Source organism: Mustela lutreola, chromosome 8, assembly GCF_030435805.1.
Source record: "Mustela lutreola isolate mMusLut2 chromosome 8, mMusLut2.pri, whole genome shotgun sequence".
In the NCBI taxonomy this organism is placed as follows: domain Eukaryota; kingdom Metazoa; phylum Chordata; class Mammalia; order Carnivora; family Mustelidae; genus Mustela; species Mustela lutreola.
In genome coordinates, this window is record NC_081297.1 from 127,281,438 (window position 1) to 127,301,477 (window position 20,040).

The following is a 20,040-nucleotide window of genomic DNA, read 5'->3' on the forward strand; positions in this document are numbered from 1 at the left end:
ATACAGGAAGACCATTTGGTTCAGCAAAAATTGAGACTAAGCCTAACTCCATTCAAATCCTGACCTTCTTATAGACACTGGGGAAAGTTAGAATTATGACACTGAGAAATCCAACCTCAGTTATTCCCTCTTTGGAGAAGAAAATAAACTACCTCAAAAAGGTGAGAGATATAAATCAGAATGTATGGACTATGCCTGGCATAATGTAGGCATCAACAAATGTTACTTCTTCCACTATTCACTCCCAAAGTATTAACACCAAATATATGTACTGTCAATAAAAATCGCAGGCTGACCTTTCCTCACAGTCAAAATGAGAGATTAACTTTTACCGGGTAATGTGGGAGCAAGTTAGTAAAATTATGTCTAAGAAAATATTCTCAATTTCAAAAAACTACCCTGCAAACAGAATTTCCCATTGGGCAATTCTTATGTAAAGAATGTCATGACAGGGGTGCCTGGGTGGCTCAGTGGGTTAAGCCGCTGCCTTCAGCTCAGGTCATGATCTCAGGGTCGTGGGATCGAGTCCCGCATCGGGCTCTCTGCTCTGCAGGAGGCCTGCTTCCTCCTCTCCCTCTCTCTGCCTGCCTGTCTGCCTGCTTGTTATCTCTGTCTGTCAAATAAATAAATAAAATCTTAAAAAAAAAAAAAAAAAGAATGTCATGATAAACTGACTAGTTCTGTGAATAGTCTGTATTTTGTACAAGCACAGAACTACCAAGTGAAAATCCATCGCTAGGTCCAATAGATCTTTCTTCACCTAGACATGTAAGGCCTTTGTGTTCTGACCCTGCTAGTTTTCAGCCACATCTCCAGAAATCACATTACTATATCCTGGTTTTCTTCCAACCTCTCCAGCCACTCCGTTACAGGTTTGTTTGCACACACATGTGCGCGCGCGCACACACACACACACACACACACACACACATATAACTCTTAGGCACTAGAACTTTTAAAGCCAAAGTCTTTTTTTTCTCACTCTATACTTCCTCATCAGGCAAACTTATCTTGGTACATGGATTTAATATAAACAGTTACTTCCAAATTTCTATCTTTGATCCTTTCATAGCTTCTTTTCTTAGCTGCAGAATCCTGTATTCTACTGCCATTTAGGTATCTCAGACAACTTAATTATCAAAGTTAAGCCTCATTCTTTCTTTAAGGAAGATCATTCAGTGTCAAACCCCTCACCAAGAAAATACACTGAGTAGCTGTTCCTAAGAATCATCCTTTTTATAATTACATTTTCAAGTTTATTGTAGTTCTGAATGGGCATTGCAAACTGAAACCACCTAAACCCAGACTTTACAGTCTACATTAACATCACTATTCAGTTGTCCTGGACAACGTGACTTTACTATTCCAGGAAACTCTTGTCCAGGCAGATAAGAATTGCAAATAACTTCATTGTTCATTTCAGGAACTTCCCCCAAATCCCATATAAACCAACAGCAGACTATTCAACTTTTTAATAAATAGCAGCAAATGACTGTTCACTTTCCAAGATATTTCGAAAATCTCACCTCAAAACCCTTGTTTTGCTGTATCAATCCTGAATTATTACATCATGATCCCAATTCTAATCAATCAGCTCCTGTACTGAAATAGCTGTCTTAAAGATTCCAAATCCTCAATAAATACCCCAACTTTGCTCTCCCTTCATACTTTGCTATTCTTTTTATTCACATACCCTTCCCTTGCCCTAGCAGATCCTACCAACTCTGTTGGTAGTTCTCTCCTTTATGCAATAAACTCACCAGGTAGTTTCTGGTGCTATTTTCTAATCAACATTCCACAGTACTACCAGAGTTTCCCAAATATCTGAAAATTCAGTTCGGCAATACTAGTTTCATCACAAGTAATGTGAGGAAAATATGAATACCTTTATGAAAGGGCATAAGAAATTATCATCCTACATTAGGCAGCATCTGCTGACACTATTGGTTCCACTTTCTTAATGAGTTGAAAGAAGTATTTGGCCCACAAATAAAATTTCTAAATAATACCAAATAAAGAGATTACTATCAGAGCAGCCACAAAACAGTAAGAAGTTCTGAGGACAAAAGAAGGTAAATCACAGACAGGTTTAATAACTGAAGCAGAAATCTTAGGAGAAACAGGATGGGGAATAAACTGAACATGAATAATTCACAACACTAATAATCAGCAGAAGAAAAAAAACCTGCTAAATTTACTACAATTTAACAGTAAAAAGAAACTTAAAGGAATTTTCATTACTGTAAAATTATTTTTAAACCATGATATGGAATTAAGACACAATGAAATGCTTAATACATTTTCCACAGAGTTGAGACTTTTTAATCCACCAAGAGTAAAATGTATAAGCATTTCTTTTACCATAAATCATTTAAAGCACTTATAAGCCCACAAGGATGCTTACATGGGAGTAATTTGAAAGAAAGTTAAGCATTCAGAATGCCTCAATGCTTGGGAGGAACTGAAGGATTCGAGTATTAAGATCTAAATGTAAAAACGGAATCCACAAGTACTGGAAGAAAACAACACTTTTATAATCTTGGAGTGGTCAAGACTTTTCTAACTATGTTTCAAAGTCCAGAAACATTAAAGAAAACATAATATCACCATATAAAAAAGGAAAACTTTTGTATAAGAAACACTGTAAAAAATGAAAAAGTGTTTTTTGCAACCCATATTACAAAAAGGGCTCTCTATAATCTCTCTATAAAGAACTCCTGAAACCAAGAAGAAAAGGGCCCAAACCTAACAGAGAAATAAAGAACGTGAGAGTTCACAGAAGGGAGAAAAAAGTAAAAATGTCCATTAAACATACAAGATAAGACTCACCATAATTCATAATGAGAGAAATACAGAAGTCTCAGTTACACCAGTTCTAATCTATCAAATGGGCTAAATTCCAAAAGTCCGACAACACATTCAGATGGTGAGGGCTTGGGAAAACAAGCCTCTCAAACATTTAGGTACATAATGGCAATATGGCTATACCTAAGAGAATTGCAGAAGCATCTATCTTTTTTACAAAAATAGTTTTAGATTTACAGGAAAATTGCAAAGATAGTACACACAATTCCTCTACACCAAACACCTAGATTATGTGATTAAGATCTTATATTACTATGGTAATAACTGTCACAATTAATGAACCAAAACTGATGCATTATGTCCATTCTATTTAGATTTTACTTTATTGTACTATCATGTCTTAAGCTCCTCTTGGCTGTGACAGTTTCTCAGACTTCCCCTGTTTCAGATGACCTTGATAGTTCTAAGAAGTACTGTTCAGTTATTTTGTAGAATATCCCTTGATTAGAATTTACCTCATGTTTTTCTCATGATTAGATGGGGATTATGTTTTTTGGGGGGAAGACCACATTAGAAGTCAAGTGCATTTGCCACCACATCATATTATCAACATGATTTATGGCTGTTGATGTTAAACGTTAGTCTGTTCAGGCTGCTATAACAGGGTGGCTTAGACAGGGTGGCTCACAAGCAACAGAAATTTATTTCTCACAGTTCTGGGAGGCTGGGAAGTGCAAGATCAAGGCTCCTGCAGAGTCAGTGTCTGGTAAGAGCCCACTTCCTCGTTCACAGATTGCCATCTCCTCATTGAGTCCTCACATGGCAGAAAAGGTGAGGTGTGAGGTACCTCTCTGGGGTCTCTTATAACGGCATTAAATCCATGACATCCTGATGTAACCCCCTCCCAAAGGCCCCACCTCCAAATACCATCCCATTAGGGACTAGGTTTCAACATATGAATTACGAGGGGATACATTTGGTTTACAGTATTAATACTATGTTTAAGTATTTAACCTTGGTGACACAGCCAAGGTCATGTCTGTTGGGTTTTTCCCCATGTCAAGTTACTCTTTTCCATAGTTTTCCACTCTTAAAGAGTGTTGTTTCCACTCTTAAGGAGTTGTTGTACCTCTCTGAAGGCTGAGTAGCTACATAAATTATGTAGAATTCCTCTGCACAGGAGATCTGTCTATTCTTTCCCAGCTATTTATTTATATCAGTATTGGGGACTTATGGATATTATTTTATAATTGAATTATAATCCAATTTTAAAATTCTATTTTATTTTGTTCCTCAAATTATTCTATTATTAGCCCTTGGGAGTTCTTTGAGTTGGTTCCTGTGTGCCCTTCACATACCTATTTATTCTATGCATTGTTTTTGTTAGAATACTTCCTAATTTTTCAGCATTATTAAACATTTATTTCCTGTCCCAGTCCTAGGATCAGCCATTTTTCCAGAGTTCTGGTTCCTTTTATGGGAGTTACTAATACTGTTAGTATTAGAAACCAAGATCTGGGTACTAGCTGTGCTCACTGCTACTGGAGTGTCATTTTCTTCTAGGCCTCCCAGCTGGCAGAGCAAGGAAATGTGTACAGATATATTTATCACTTGACTGATCCTTGTTCTTAGAATCGAAATCATTTATTTGCTTATGTAAGTACAAAATGTGTATGTATATTATTCATTTGCTATTGTAATAGCAAAAGATAAGAAAAAACCCAAGTGTCCATAAAGGACTGTGAATTAACTACCATATATCCACAGAAGTAAAATTCAGCTATTAAAAATAAAAGAAGATAGGGATGCTTGGGTGGCTCAGTGGGTTAAGCCTCTGCCTTCGGCTCAGGTCATGATCCCAGCATCCTGGGATCGAGACCCATATCGGGCTCCCTGCTCAGCGGGAAGCCTGCTTCTCCCTCTCCCACTCCCCTTACTTGTACTCTCTCTCTCGCTGTGTCTCTCTCTGTCAAATAAATAAATAAAATCTTTTTAAAAAATCAATAAAGGAAGGAAGATCTTTAAGTAGACACTGAAAAAAAAATCTCCAAAATAAAATATACATATATCTGTTTATATTTGCAAAAAACACACTGGAAGTCTAAACAGGAAACAAAAGGAATGTCTACCTATAAAAAGTATGGGAGGAAAGAGAGGCTGGAGAAAGCAAAAGGGAAAAAAGACTTCTCTGTCTCTCTCTACATGGCTTTAAGTTCATCATATCACCTATTCAGAAAAATCAAGTTTAATTTTTTAAAAAATATTCAATGCCTACAGAAATGGAAGAATTTGAAGAGTTCAAATTAAGAAAGGAATGGGACAGAGAGATAATCATTTGTGAAGAGTAAATACAATGAGAAAAGGTACCTCCAACTTGGGAACAATTATGTATCAAAAATTCTTTGTATGCATTAGTAAAATGGAAGTACAGCTGACCCATGAACAATGCAGGGGTTGGGGCACTGACTCCTGTGTGGTCCAACACCTGTATTTAATTTTTGATTCCCCAAAAACTTAATTACGAATAGCCTGCATTTACTGGAAGCCTTACCAATAACAAAAAGACTCAATTAACACACATTTTATATACTCTCTCTATATATACATACATATATAGAATACGCTGTATTCTTACAATAAAGGAAGCTAGAAAAAAGAAAGTGTTACTGAAAAAATCTTAACAGAATCAAATCAGTACTGTACCTTCCACCCACCAAAAACTAGGTGTATAAGTGGACCAGTACAGTCAGATATGTGAGGTTCAAGATCAGCTGTAAAGTCAAATTTAGTTGACTTTAAAGTACTAAAACACTGCAGCTGCTAAAATTAGCCTCTTCTCTGTACCTGTATATAACTTTACTGAATTACTGTTAAATGGATAGTGTTACATGGTTACCTATAGTAGCACACAGGTAAGGTCTAAAGAACTAAATAAATAATCATTTGTGGAGGCACAATTAATATTTGTATCCTTCATTAGAATGTTAGCATTTATAGTTAAATAAAAGGATTATTTCAAGTTCATTGTCATAAACTTACTATTTTTATCTATTTCCCCGACAAAATGGTGAAACCAATTTCTAACACTGGAAGATAAAAATGGCTGGCTTGCAAATACACATTTCTAAATGCTCCTAAGACACAGTAATTGTCTCTGAAATGAACCAGACCAGGAAAAAAAAAAAAGGTTCAAATAGCTCCTTTTAGCATTCCCAAAGTAGGAAAGCAATCCCTTGAAGCTGCCTCTGAAAGATCAACATATCACAAAAGGTTGTCCGTTCAACATCCAGAAGTAGCTCATTTGTAGCTGTTCAGGAACTTTCCCAATGACTTCAATGTAGAAAAGAGTACATTCTGCCTACTGCTCAACAGCTCAGTTCTATAGACGAGTAAAATCCAAGCTTCTTACTGGTATAGCTGCATTTTTTAATCTAATCTACCACAGCCTCCACATGCAACCTTTATTTCTCTATTTCTACTACATGCAAATACTTAATAGGCTGGAGGAGAATAATAATTATTTTAAAGAATGTAAAATCTTTTTTCCTACCTCCTTTTTATATACTGCTTTTATCCTAGGAAGGGCTAAAGCTAATTAAATTTAGCATCATCTCCTCCAAGAAATCTACCTAATACCATTGGCTGAATGTCATTCCTTCCTTCTCTTCAGGACAACTGATGGGATGCCTGGGTGGCTCAGTCAATTAAGTGTCCGACTCCTGATTTCAGCTCAGGTCATAGTCTCAGGGTTGTGAGACTGAGCCTCCAATTGGGTTCTGTGCTCAGCAGGGAGTCTGAGATTCTCCCTCCTCCCTCATGCACCCTCTCAAATAAATAAATCATAAATCATCTTTGGTGACAGCATGAATAAATGGATAAAATCATAGGTTACCTAATTTTTACTGAGATGCTCTTTACATGGTAGAACCTGGACAATGAGGATATGGAAGTCTACCCTGATTCCTGATGCAACTCTTACAGATGTACTGACATATCTAGGATTAAGTTTTATAGTTGGAGACCAGCTTGAAAGAAAAAAATGGAGACACCTATTCTACATCTTTTTTGCCTGCTGCTTAAAAATAAATAAAAGTAGAATAAAAATAGATATAGAATATCAAAATTATTTAGAGGAAAAACTGTTTTGCCATACCAGATATTAAGATATATTACATAGCAGTGATAAATAAGCTGAAGCTAGAATAAGAACAGATGGACAACAAAAACAAATTATTTCAAATTAAGGGGAAAAAAGTATACATAGCAATACGATATTTTAAAAAATGGTATCATAAAATAATGAAAAATGAAGCTGTCAATGTTCAGGGAATGGCAATCATTACCTCCTAAGTAGATGTGGCACATTACTAGTGGCACTGCCACAACAAGCATTACCTGAAAAGGTTCACAGGTTTGATGTGAGAATTTCACTTCTGAATATCTAGCTACCCTAAGGAAATGTAAAATGAGGGTGAAAGGATGATGTGGTCACATGCTATAGCCTGTCCCAGCACAATTTAAAATAATGAAAAATGAAAAGCAGTATGTTAATTACCAACCACTATGAAACAGTTAAACTTCTTTTGATAGATTGCTATAACCACCGAAAATGATAGCCTTAAGAATTATTTGGGAACTTAAAAAAAACTTTTAAAAAGGATCTTAAACAAAAATATTAAACTCTACATATGAAAAAAGACAAAGGGAATATTTGAAGATGATAACCACTGCTAGGAAATTAAGATTATGCCCTACTTTCTACTAATATTTAACAAATAATTTTCAAAAACAGTAATTGAGGGGCGCCTGGGTGGCTCAGTCAGTTAAGCATCTGCCTTCAGCTCAGATCACAAACCCAGGGTCCTGGGATGGAGCCCCATGTTGGGCTCCCGGCTCAGTGGGGATCTGCTTTTCCCTCTCCCTCTGCCCTGTCCCTGCTTGTGCTCTCTCTTGTCTCTCCCTCTCTCACAAATAAAATCCAGATAGAAAGCAGTAAAGACACTCAAGTTGTTAAAGTAATTAAATAAGGCCATTAGACTAAAGTGAGTCCAATGCCTTGGTACCCTAGGTAAGCAAACCAAAACCTAAGTCAGAGTCACTGCACAAGAATCTGAGAAAATAAAACTTAAGAACAACCAATCACAAACAGCCCTCTAGGCTTTCCAATAAGACAACTGCTTAAACTATCACCAATAAAATAATTCCCTTTGTTTCTCTGTCTTCTCTAAAAGAACCTCCCCCCTTTCCCACCGACCCTAGGTGGACAGGTAAAAACCTTTGGCTTGATGCTCCACAATTCAGTCAACATATATGCTCATTAAACTCTGAAAAATTTTAACATGCCTCAGTTTACCTTTTAACAAAACTAAAAAAGATACTCACTAAAAAGATAAAATATAAATAAAATAACTGGAAGATAAGACTTTTATACATAAAGAAACCCTTCAAAACATGATAAAACTACAAAATTCAATAAAGAATAAAAAGAGAAAAAAGTAAGAAAAAAGAGAAATAAGTAATTTAAATAAGTAATTTAAAAACCAAGCTCAGAGATTCCACTTCAGTTGTTCTGGGACAGAGCTTCAGATTTTACAACACATACACACACACACAGGCATCAAGTCGTTTTTTGTTTATTTTTTTAAATCACAAGAGTGCTTCTGAAGTTCAAGTTAAGGCCAATGACCTTGAAGAACAAAAGATAATAAAAACCTAAAACAATAAATACTATACACCCGGAGCGCCTGGATGGCTCAGTGGGTTAAAGCCTCTACCTTCAGCTCAGGTCATGATCCCCGAGTCCTGGGATCGAGCCCCGCATCGCTTCCTCCTCTCTCTCTCTCTCTGCCTGCCTCTATGCCTACTTGTAATCTCTGTCAAATAAAATAAATAAAATCTTTAAAAAAAAAATAGTATACACCCAAGCAAACTTCATCACAAAAAAAAAAAAAAAAAGGCAAAACCATTTTCTTTGTTTGATGGATAAGCTATATGACCAGTTATTCTGACTTCAGAATACCTGAGTCACACATAAAAGTCATCTACAAGAAAAACAAATACTGTCTAGACTGTTAAGATGTCAAACAAGCAGAATAGCACAGGTTTGAAGAAGGGACATAGGGCAAACAGTTACAAGAAAAATTTGGTTGGTCCTAAAAAAAAGCTTATTAATATGCTTATTAGGAAGACTGTAATAGCCATTATTCCTAATGGGCATTAGATAAAAAAACAATGAATATCCTACATTATTTGGTCCAGTAGTCTACAGTATCCTCCCCACAACGTACCTAAAGCATGCAACACACTCTGATTAGTAACACTGATTCTCAAATTAGGTGGGAGAAGGCAGGTATATGAGAAAATCCAATAGGTACATATAGTTTTAAAAGTCAAAGAGATTATTTTGATTCAACTGTCCTTCTGAATCACTTATTTAACCTGAAGGAATCAACTTGAAGGGATAATCAGCAAAAGATGTCTAGTGCCATTACCAATAATTCTTCCTATTATATCAAAGAGTAAGATTTTAAAAAATTGCTACTTGGGAGTGCTAACTGCAAGGTTCTTTGCAAAGTGCTTTATACATATCATTTAATTCCCACAACCCCATGAAGAAGGTTCTGCCACTTCCCAATTTTATAGAAGAAACTGACCCTAAAGAGTTTAAGTAACTAGCTCAAGATCACATGGTTATTAATTACAATGGAAGTAGTTTCTTTATAAAAAAAAAAAAACAACACATATAACCAATTCTAACTTTATATAATAAAAATGAGAATTCAGATTTTTTTTTCCAAAAAATTCTACATAAAATAAAAAATGTGTCAACCATTTTATAGTTTCTTGGGAAGAAAAGGGATTATAGGAGAACAGAAATGAAATAAGAGTATCTGGAGAAAGAAGGGGAAAACCTATGCTCAAGAATTTATGGACAGGGGCTCCTGGTCAGGAGAGTATGCAACTCTTGACCTCAGGCCCTACTGTGGGCATTAGAGCTTACTTTTAAAAAAATTTTTTTAATTAAAAAAAAATTTATGAGCAAAAAAATCTACTGCAAAAGAGGTATGACTCCACTGTTACGGGCGAAATTAGACATCATAATTCAGATAAAGCATTCCAAAACCCAACATATGAAAGTAACAACAGGAAAAGATAAATCTAAAAGATATTTAGGAAATAAAATTTAAAAAATTTGGTGTGACTGGACTAAGGGGAGGAGAGAATAGAAAAAATAATCTGCCAAAGGTTTTGGCTTTAATAACTAGGCTCATGTGGAGCATTAGTGTTGGCTGAGAATAGAGGCATGGGTTAAAAAAAGTTCAGTTCTGGTAAAGGAGCACTAAGAGGCAGTATCTGGGAAGTAGCTAGGAAGGAAGAGGTCTGGATTAGAAGAAAAGATGTGGAAATCCTCAACATATAGGTAGTAAGAAAAAAAGCACTAAAAATAGATAAGATTGCCCAGGAAACATGTAAAACATGAGAACAGGGCCAAGAACAGAACATTCAATTAGTGTTGCTGGTATTTCCCATGTTACAATACTACCTCACAATACCACCTCATTGTATACCATATACAACTGACTAGCACAATGCCTACGTCACAACAAATGCTTTAAAATACTGATTATACATACCGCTGAACTGAAAAAACAAAATGTATTACATACAATGAAATCATAAAGGATAATTTCTTAAAAATATTTCAATAAAGGGTGCCTGATCAGGAAAATTACCACAAAGAGATACCACCTCACACCAGTCAGAATGGCTAAAATTAACAAGTCAGGAAATGACAGATGCTGGCAAGGATGCAGAGAAAGGGGAACCCTCCTACACTGTTGGTGGAAATGCAAGCTGGTGCAACCACTCTGGAAAACAGCATGGAGGTTCCTCAAAAAGTTGAAAATAGAGCTACCCTATGACCCAGTAATCACACTACTGGGTATTTACCCTAAAGATACAAATGTAGTGATCCAAAGGGGCACATGCACCCAAATGTCCACAATAGCCAAACTACGGAAAGAACCTAGACGTCCATCAAGAGATGAATGGATAAAGATGTGGCATATATATACACACACACAATGGAAAACTATGCAGTCATCAAAAGAAATGAAATCTTGCCATTTGCGATGACATGGATGGAACTAGAGGGTATGATGCTTAGCGAAGTAAGTCAATCAGAGAAAGACAATTATCATATGATCTCCCGGATACGAGGAAGCTGAGAGGCAAAGTGGAGGCCTGGGGAGGGTAGGAAGGGAGTAAGTGGAACAAGATGGGACCAGGAGGGAGACAAACCACAAGAGACCCTTAATCTCACAAAACAAACTGAGGGTTGCCAGGGGGAGGGGGGCAGGAAGAGGGTGGCTGGGTTATGGACACTGGGGAAGGGGAGTGCTGTGAAGTGTGTAAACCTGGCAATTCACAGACCTGTACCCCTGGGACTAATAATACATTATATGTTAATTAAAATATTAAAAAATTAAAAATAAATAAATAAATAAAGGGTGCCTGGGTGGTTCAGTCTGTTAAGCAATGGACTTTTTTTTTTTTTTTTAAAGATTTTATTTATTTATTTGACAGAGAGAGATCACAAGTAGATGGAGAGGCAAGGCAGGGAGAGAGGAGGAAGCAGGCTCCCTGCTGAGCAGAGAGCCCGATGTGGGACTCCATCCCAGAACCCTGAGATCATGACCTGAGCCGAAGGCAGCGGCTTAACCCACTGAGCCACCCAGGCGCCCAAGCAATGGACTCTTGATTTCAACTCAGGTTGTGATCTCAGGGTGGTGGGATGGAGCCCCACGTGGGACTCTTAGGGCTCTGTGATGAGCATGGACCTTGCTTGGGATTCTCTCTCTTCCTCTCCCTCAGCACCACCCCCCTCAACCTCTCTCCCTCCTCACTCTCTCAAAAAAAATTTTTTTTCCATTAAGACTGGCTCAAGGGGCTAAAGTCTACTCAAGGAATCCAAAATTTTTTCAAAATTTGACAAAAGGCTTCCTTCCCACCAGAAATAGCAATACAATAAAACATCAAAATCTGGAATTATGGTGGCACCTGGGTCACTCAGTCGTTAAGCATATGCCTTCAGCTCAGGTCATGATCCCAGGGTCCTGGGATCAAGCCCCATGTTGAGATCCCTGCTCAGCAAGAACCCTGCTTCTCTCTCTCCCACTCCCCCTGCTTGTATGCCCTCTCTTGCTGTATCTCTCTCTACCAGATAAATAAATAAAACCTTTAAAAAATTAATTAATTAAAATCTGGAATTATGAAAAAGATTTATTTTAAACATACTTAAAAGTACACATTAGCTTATTTTTTTAAAATATTAGATAACTTAAAGGATAATGCCTCTAAATTTGGAGTAATAAGAGCTTCAACATTGTTACCTGATTTTTCATAAATATTAATTTTTACCAACCTTTAACATTAACTCGCACTATTAACAAAGATTAACCATCAATTATAAGAACAGAAGGACTAAATACATGTTTGAAAAGACCAAAATGAGTTAGTAACTAACCCAGAATATAGTGAAATTATTCTTGGGTCCTTTCCCCACTTTTTACAAATATGCATATAAAATTTAGAGTATTCTTGAAGTATTTACACTAACAAGTGCATAAAAAGAAACAAGGATATGTTATGTTAAGGCTGACAAGGGACACAAGGATGGATCAGTTGGTGAATATGTGACTCGAGCTCATGGTTGTTGAGTTCCAGCCCCATGTTGGGTATAGAGCTTACGCTAAATAAGCTAAAGAAACAGAGCGCCTGGGTGGCTCAGTGGGGTAAGCCTCTGCCTTTGGCTCAGGTCATGATCTCAGGGTCCTGGGACTGAGCCCCACAGCGGGCTCTCTGATAGGCAAGGAGCCTGCTTCCTTCCTCTTCTCTCCCTGCCTGCCTCTCTGCCTACTTGTGATCTCTGTCAAATAAATAAATAAAATCTTAAAAAAAAAAAATGCTGACAATTAACTTTTATGACAACAGACCAAAGCAAATCTTTTTTTTTCCCACTTTAACAGACTACCTTTAGGTCAAGTCAATAACATTTTCTATTCTTCAAATGGAGTAAGAAATAGGATATATATATCAACAATACTAATTTGCAATATTTTCATTATAAGGGTTGGCTTTCAGTGTAAAAACTTATTGCCAAAAATGTGTAATATAATCTAATATTTCCATTTTTGGTGATATACAGCTACCTATCAATAAAAAATTAAGAAGCAATATCTGGGAGGTAGCTAGGAAAGAAAAGGTCTGGATTAGAAGTAAAGATGTAGAAATAAAATACACAAGATGTGGAAATTAAAAACACAAGATCAAAATTTATGCTGTCCTTAAACAATACCAAAACCAAAAACCAATAGGTAATTATATGTGTACACATATAGACAGAAATTTTATCTACCTTAAGACAAAATTCTTACCTAATACTGAAGCAACCTATGCAGCATGCATCTGGACTGTCTTTTTTGTGGCATATGCGTAATGCAAACTAATTTTAACATATATAAAATCAAAATCAGTAAGTAAACATAAAAGTAAAAATGAAAGTAAATATGCAATATAATTATTTTTGTTTTTCAATACCTATATTCATTTTACTTTGTGCTCAACAACTAACTGATAAATCCGTGATTAAAAATAAATCTACAAACATTTTCAGTATCATTTTAGTACCTTTAATTAATTTTGAGCTATAAATATGTCCTCTTATACATTTTGTTTAGATCAATTTTTTTGTGTGTAGTGAAATTAATTCAATGGAATTTAAATCAAATTTTGATGAGCTTTTTAATTTACCACTTTAGTTCTTGCTACAGTAGACACTTAAAAAGAACTTTTTAACATCACATCCCCATGGAAACATTGTAATAAAGCCGTCTGAACACTGGAACTGGAACCTCAGCTTCACCAAAGAGGTAGAACCTAAGAGACAATTAATCTAATGCATCTGTGTCTTTATTTGAAAAACAGGCACAGTACTCATATAGGATGGGTTTACTACGGGGATTTAACAAATTAACACCTGGCATGGTACCTAGCAAAAGAAGTTTAATTTCTTTCACATGTTTATATCAAAAAATAATTTCAAAAGGAGACTTTGGGAAGCAAGATAATTTTCATTCTTCCCAATATGCCAAGGATTTGTAAATCTACCTCCTCACACACAGTATTATGTTACTGCAGAATTATTATTTATAGGAGGCAACCCCCATTAGAGTTATTGGTAGGTATTTATGGGTTTTCCAAGTTGGCCATCAGAGAGGAAACAGGCCATGAAAGGTAAGCCACACTCAGATATATTCAATACGATTTCCTGGCCCCTGGCAATTACTCTTTCCAGGTCAAATTTTGCAGATATTAAAGACTGTCAACTAAAAAGGTTGGGAACAAAATAATGACAAAGAATCCACTAATGACAGTAACAATTCTTGGCTTAATATTGTAAATATCTCACAAAATTTTTTTTTAAAAAGGTCCTCTCCCCCTACCCCCACCCCGCCACTGCTGCCGCCAGTTCCGAAAAATTGCCAAGACTGTAGGTTGAATGCCAGTCAACTATACCAAGTTTCCTATTTGGGCAATTTTTTAACCTCATAAATACTACATAAAGTTTAATTTTAAAGGCCATAAACCTATTATTTTATCTGTCATTTAAAACACAAAATGCCATAATCGATTTATAAAGTATATTTTAAATAAGTTTCCCATTTAAAAATTTAAGCAAAAATTACACATTCAAAATTCAAAGAACCCAAAACTAGTCTTTCTTCACATTATATAAAGGAGACAATTTTTAAAATAGATAAAATACTCCAATGAATATTTTTATAAACTGAATTTAACATATAATTTTCTTTTTCTACAACACAGCAACACATTCGCTAAGTAATTATCCTCCATGGAAGTATAAAAGCTATTTAAAAAAAAAAGGCGCCATGACATGATGCTGCAATTTTTATAAAGATTAGAGAACAGTAATAAAGATCAAAATGTAATGTCTTATAAATATTCAGCACTATTAGACAATAACCAAGAAAACACCAGGGAAAAATTTTGTGTTCACATAATTTTTCCTAATATTAAAGGAAATCATCTTCACTTATGAACATCTTTCTCATTGCCATTATAATCTCTACTATTCACAAGAGTTGCAGTTGTTTAGTACTATTTCACAAATAAAGAGAAAGGAGAAAAATATTTCTGAAAATAACAGGAAAAACAAAAGCCTCAACAGAGTAAATTATTTTATATGCCATCTCTTTCCTCCATAATCACAGGACTGGAGCAATATCTGAAAACTATATACATTAAGATCTGTTTAGTCAACAACTATTCTGCACTACAGAAAATAAAATTTATTTTTTCTATTTTTTGTAAAACCAATGACTTATTAGAACAAGATTACCAGTGTACAAAGCTACCACCATATATTGGATCACTACCATACACTGAATCAATTATTCCAATTTCGTCTTTCCTGACTATCTTTTCTCCCCCTTCAGGTAACCAGAGCACATCTAACAACCTGCACATTTCAAATAACTAACACCTGCAAGTGACTTTCTTAGTTTCAAGGATGAAAATAAATCATTTTATAGAAGCTTCTTCTAGTAATAGGAAAATTGGGTTATTAACAAGGTTTCATATTTCATACTTTTTTTTCTGATTGCAAAATGAAAGTAAAAATTTAGAAAACAGAGAACCGTATTTTTATTCATCCACAGATCTCACCACTCAGAAATCTTCGGTAACTTTCTGGACTTCCTTCCAAGAATTAAACTTCAATAATCTAATTAAATACTAATAAATATGTAGGGGGAAAAAAACAATGTACCTTCTTCATTCTGGCCATTTGATAACTTATATAAAACACTGATTACTAATGATATGACCTGTTAATTTCACAAAGATACCTGAGAAGTGGTGTGGGTGGGGGAGGGAGTCCCACAATTCAGAGACTTGTCCCTAGACTAAAATCCCTTTCACAATCTTTACAGCATTAACATTTTTAATGGCAGCAAGATATGACGGTTCTTAGAATGGTATCAGTAGTAACTTTGCTATATCAAACGGGCTGTACTTTTAATTTCTTTCCATTCATAATTCAATGTCTATTTTTGGGGTAAAAAATTATATTTTAAAATAGCTTAAATTCAAAGACTTAACTATTTTCCTTGAAGTCCAGCATTCAAAGTCCACCCAGTATTTCTGGGTGGTGAGACAGTTCACCAGATAAAAGAATAACGTTTTTATACTCCAAAATTCTCTGTCATAAAAAGCCTATTCCTCAATTATAGCCATTTTTCTTTTGTTACAACCATTGTTTATGGAAGTATGCAGATGTTAGAATTACAAAGACTGATATGATTTCATTAACAACAAAAAACCAATGATACTACTGCTAGCCGATTTTTTTCTTAAAATTTTAGACTGAACCTTATTTCTAGCTTCAACGGAGGCTTTTGTTGACTCAAGGCATCAAAGATCTTAAAATCCCATTCATTTTCTGCTGCTCAGTGGTTAACAGGTCTAAAATACAGTAACTCCGTATTTGTTACTCTGACCTTCCACAAGCGCCTTTTAAAAGAAATCCCGCAACAAAGACTCAAGAAAGAATCCGCAAAGTTTGAGGAAAGAACTGTCTGTAAGTCGAGCATTTCCTGATAAGTGACAGAAGGTCTGGCTGCCAGGAACACACTGCTGACCCTAGGAAGAGCCAAAACTCGAAACAAAATTTGCCACTTTTGTTACCTAGAAAGATTGGCTAAGAGGTGATAAAGCATAACCAACGACGTGTCTTTAGTGGACGAATCAATATCAAGAAGGAGCGCCACGGTTTGCAGCTTTGCTTTTGCCATTTTTGAAGAAAAGCTAATTGTTAGTGGCCATGTGACACTGTGAGATCCCAGAAAGGAAAGGGTGGGAGGAAGAGAGAGGAGTTCAAGGCAGTTCAGGGTCAGAACAAGCTCAGGCATCCTGTCATTAGCAAACGTTCCCCCAAGCTGAAGGCAAAATACCGCTTACCCGAAAACGAGTGGGTGAAAAGTAGGGGGGAGAATGAAAGGAAAACCACAAGGGAGTCAATGTGGCAGTGAGGGGGTGACAGGAGGCAGGGAATCTGGAGCCCTCCAGCTGAGTTGGGGAGCACAAGCGTTGGGCACAAAAATGCTGAGAAAAGCAACTGCATCGGAGACGACAATCCTTGGCAGGTCCCCATCTTCCTCCTCCCCATCGGTTCTTCGGGTTTCCCACACTCCCTCCACCTCAGCCCTTGACCAGCACTCAGGGGTGTGACCCGCCAGCGGGAGGCTGCGGTGATCTTTGTCTGGGCCGGCGCCCCACGCGAGGGCTCCTCCTCCTCCTCCGCGCTCGCCACCCGCTCACACTCCCGGTGTCTCCAAGGAGCAGGACGCGCCGCGGCCGCCACCGCCTCCTCGCCCACCTCCCGCGGACTCGCGCCCTTCCTTCCCCTCAGCCGCCCGCGCCTGCGGCTCCTCCCCCGCCGAGGGGAATCTTTGTGTCTCGGGGGACTTTCTGCCTCTTCCCTCCGGGGCCTCACGGGGAGACCGGCCTCCCCCGGAGACCAAATGGGCAGCACGCACCGGGGGTGGCGGCGACTGCAGGCGCCTCCCGCGAAGGAGCCCGTCGGATACCCCACCCCACCCCACCCCCGGAAATGCCTCGGCGACCCGGGTCCGCGCTGGACCAGAGGGACGACAGGCACTCGCGAGCTCCGCTGGCCGCGCCTCCCTCTCTCAACTTCCCGGCCGGGCCTGAGCCTCCGGCGCCCGCCCCAGCCCTCCGTCCCAAGCACCCTCCCGCCCCCTTGGCTCAGGGTCCGCCGGACAGTCCCGCGCGGTCGCCAGCCGCCAACTCACCAGCAAGTGCGGGGGCCGCGTCGCGAGGCGAGGCGCTGAGGGTGAGCGGCTCCGCCGACGCCCGCGGCGACCGGATGCAGGTCCGGGTCCCAGCGGCTGGCGGACCCAAGGCGCCTCCGAGGCGCAGGCCTCCGCAGCCGCCTTCCGGCTCTCGCCTAGGGTCCGGAGCCTTCGGGAGGGGCCGCGGGTCCCTCACGCGTTGCCAAGCCCCCCGGACAACATGGCTCCCGGGCCGCCGAGCCGCGCGGGCAGCCCACTAATCCCCTCGGAGGAGCCCGGGCGGGAGCGCGGCTGGCAGGGAGGTGCCGACGCCCGGCTGAGGCGGCCCGCCCGGAATAGGGCTCCTTCTTCGCTGCGGCCGGACCGTGAGGAGCTCAGGAGACGGCGGGCGGCCGCTTTCGTTCTCTGCGTGTGCGTCGTCTTCTCACTCGGCGGCTGCGGATGGACGCCTCCGCCTGTTCCCCGGAGGAGAGCGAGCGAGCGAGAAAAAAAGACTTAGATTGAAACGATCCAACCAGCAGCAGCTGAGAAGAGCGACCCGCCGCGGGAGCTTTCCCCACCCGCGCCTGAGCAGCTCGCCGCGGGCAGCGCGACCCCTGCTGGCCGCGGCAGTGGGGCGGAGCTGGCGGTCCAGGGGCGGGGCCTAGAGGGCGGGGCGGGGTATCCCCGGGAAACCCCCCGCCCCGAGGTGGGGGCCCTGTTCTCGCCTTCCTGGCTTGTGGGGCGGAGGGAGGGAGGGAGGGAGGTGAGAGGGGTGCATTGGTTAGGTAGTGCCACTGCACAGCAAGAAATTACCTGGGTAATTCCGCTCCTTCATCCTTCTTCCGCCCCCCAACTAAACAAAAACTCTTGCTTGCTTAAATTATCCAATTATGTAATTCAGACACAAATGCCGCAGTTCTCTACCGGTTTTTTAGACAGTTGATGTCAGAGGGTCCGCGCCTGATCACGTTCTTTGCAACTTTCCTCCTTCATTAGGGGTAGTTGGATGGGTAGCTGTGCAGCAGTCCATTCACGCACGCAGCATTTATTCATTTAATTTTTTTACATTGTGCTCTTGGCAATACACTAGGTCCTCAAAGAATGGAAGAGTCTAGCTGGGATGAAAGGTTCTCAGTAAGCAGTTATAATAAAATTCTGAGCTTCATGAGAAAGGAAGTACAAGGTGCTATAGGAGAACAGAGAGGAACTACTGTTGCCCTTGGTTAGGTTTTGTTTTCTTGGGGGGAGGAGGCACCAAGAGGTTGGCCCAGTTTCTGTAAATATTTTTACTTTGTTCTTTCCCAGAGGCTAAAAGCTGGTTCAGAAATGAACAGCAGAGTGAAAGTGAAGACAAACTAAAGTAATACTGACCCATTTTTTTCCACTAATAAGGATAAAAGCAGAAACTAAAAACAAACAAACCCCTAGAGGGAGATAATGAGAGGATAGAAAAGACAAGAAGGGGGACCGGATGTGGACAACCTGAACAAGAAAAAATTTTAAACCACATAAAAATCTGCTAAAGTGAGATATAAATATTTTTCCATTTCAATACTCAGCAATAGACTTTGTAAGTTTTTAATGCAATTTCAAATCACATTATGTCCTAAGGACGTCTGATAATTATCTTCTTGGATTCCTGGATGAGTCCTTTCCCTCTGAAAATCATGTGTCCTGACTTCTTTCTCTTATTTTGTTGGACAAAGTTGAATGTATCTACTGTAATAGCCAACAAAAATCATACCTTTCAGTCAGACTTCTCCCATGCCGCTAAAATTGCCAGGATCCATAAATTAGCAACATTTATGCTCTGCACATATTTAATACTTTCTTATCATTCCTAAATGAATGCAAATATGGAACAGAACCTTTCCTTTAGAACAAGTGTGCTTTAAAAAACAAAACACAACACTGTTAATGATGCTCTTCCAATTGGTCCAAGTCAGAGAACTTTGTAACATATGAAAAATATAGCATCAGTGTTAGATAGCATCACTTTTAGACGTCTTTTAAAGTTAGAGTTAGAAAAATTGGTATTTATATAAGGCCTATTTACATGCCAAGCATTTTTCACATACTTGTCTTATTTAAAAAAATAATTATCCCTTTTTGGCCCCTTAGTAAGTATTTAAAAAGTATGAAAAATCATAATAAAAGTGACTCTACAAAAGGACATCCTGACTTTCACATCAATAATTCCCCTTTTACAGTATTAGATCAGAATTACTCCTTAGAAATCAAAAGATTGTCCTAATTGCCTCATCTAAAGCTGCTAAAGAGCACGCTTGCTTCTTCCTACATGTTTTATTACCATAATAAACATTTCATAATTAGAACTGAGATAATGATTGTATTGATT

At 38.7% G+C, this 20,040-nt stretch overlaps 1 protein-coding gene across 3 annotated transcripts in view; it reads right to left on the bottom strand.

The window, feature by feature from the left end:
- Window positions 1–17,828, bottom strand: part of CDK17 (cyclin dependent kinase 17) — a 110,287-nt gene extending 92,459 nt beyond the window's left edge. Inside the window, exon 1 of one of the 3 annotated variants that reach the window (XM_059186578.1) lies at window positions 17,700–17,828. Coding sequence is in view for 2 of the 3 variants with exons in the window: in XM_059186576.1 (XP_059042559.1) it covers window positions 16,846–17,053 (208 nt within the window). In the remaining variant the exon portion in view is untranslated. Of the gene's footprint in view, window positions 1–16,845; window positions 17,264–17,699 lie in introns of those variants that run through there. The other 2 variants (XM_059186576.1, XM_059186575.1) reach the window with 2 other exon arrangements.
- Window positions 17,829–20,040: the final 2,212 nt, after the last annotated feature.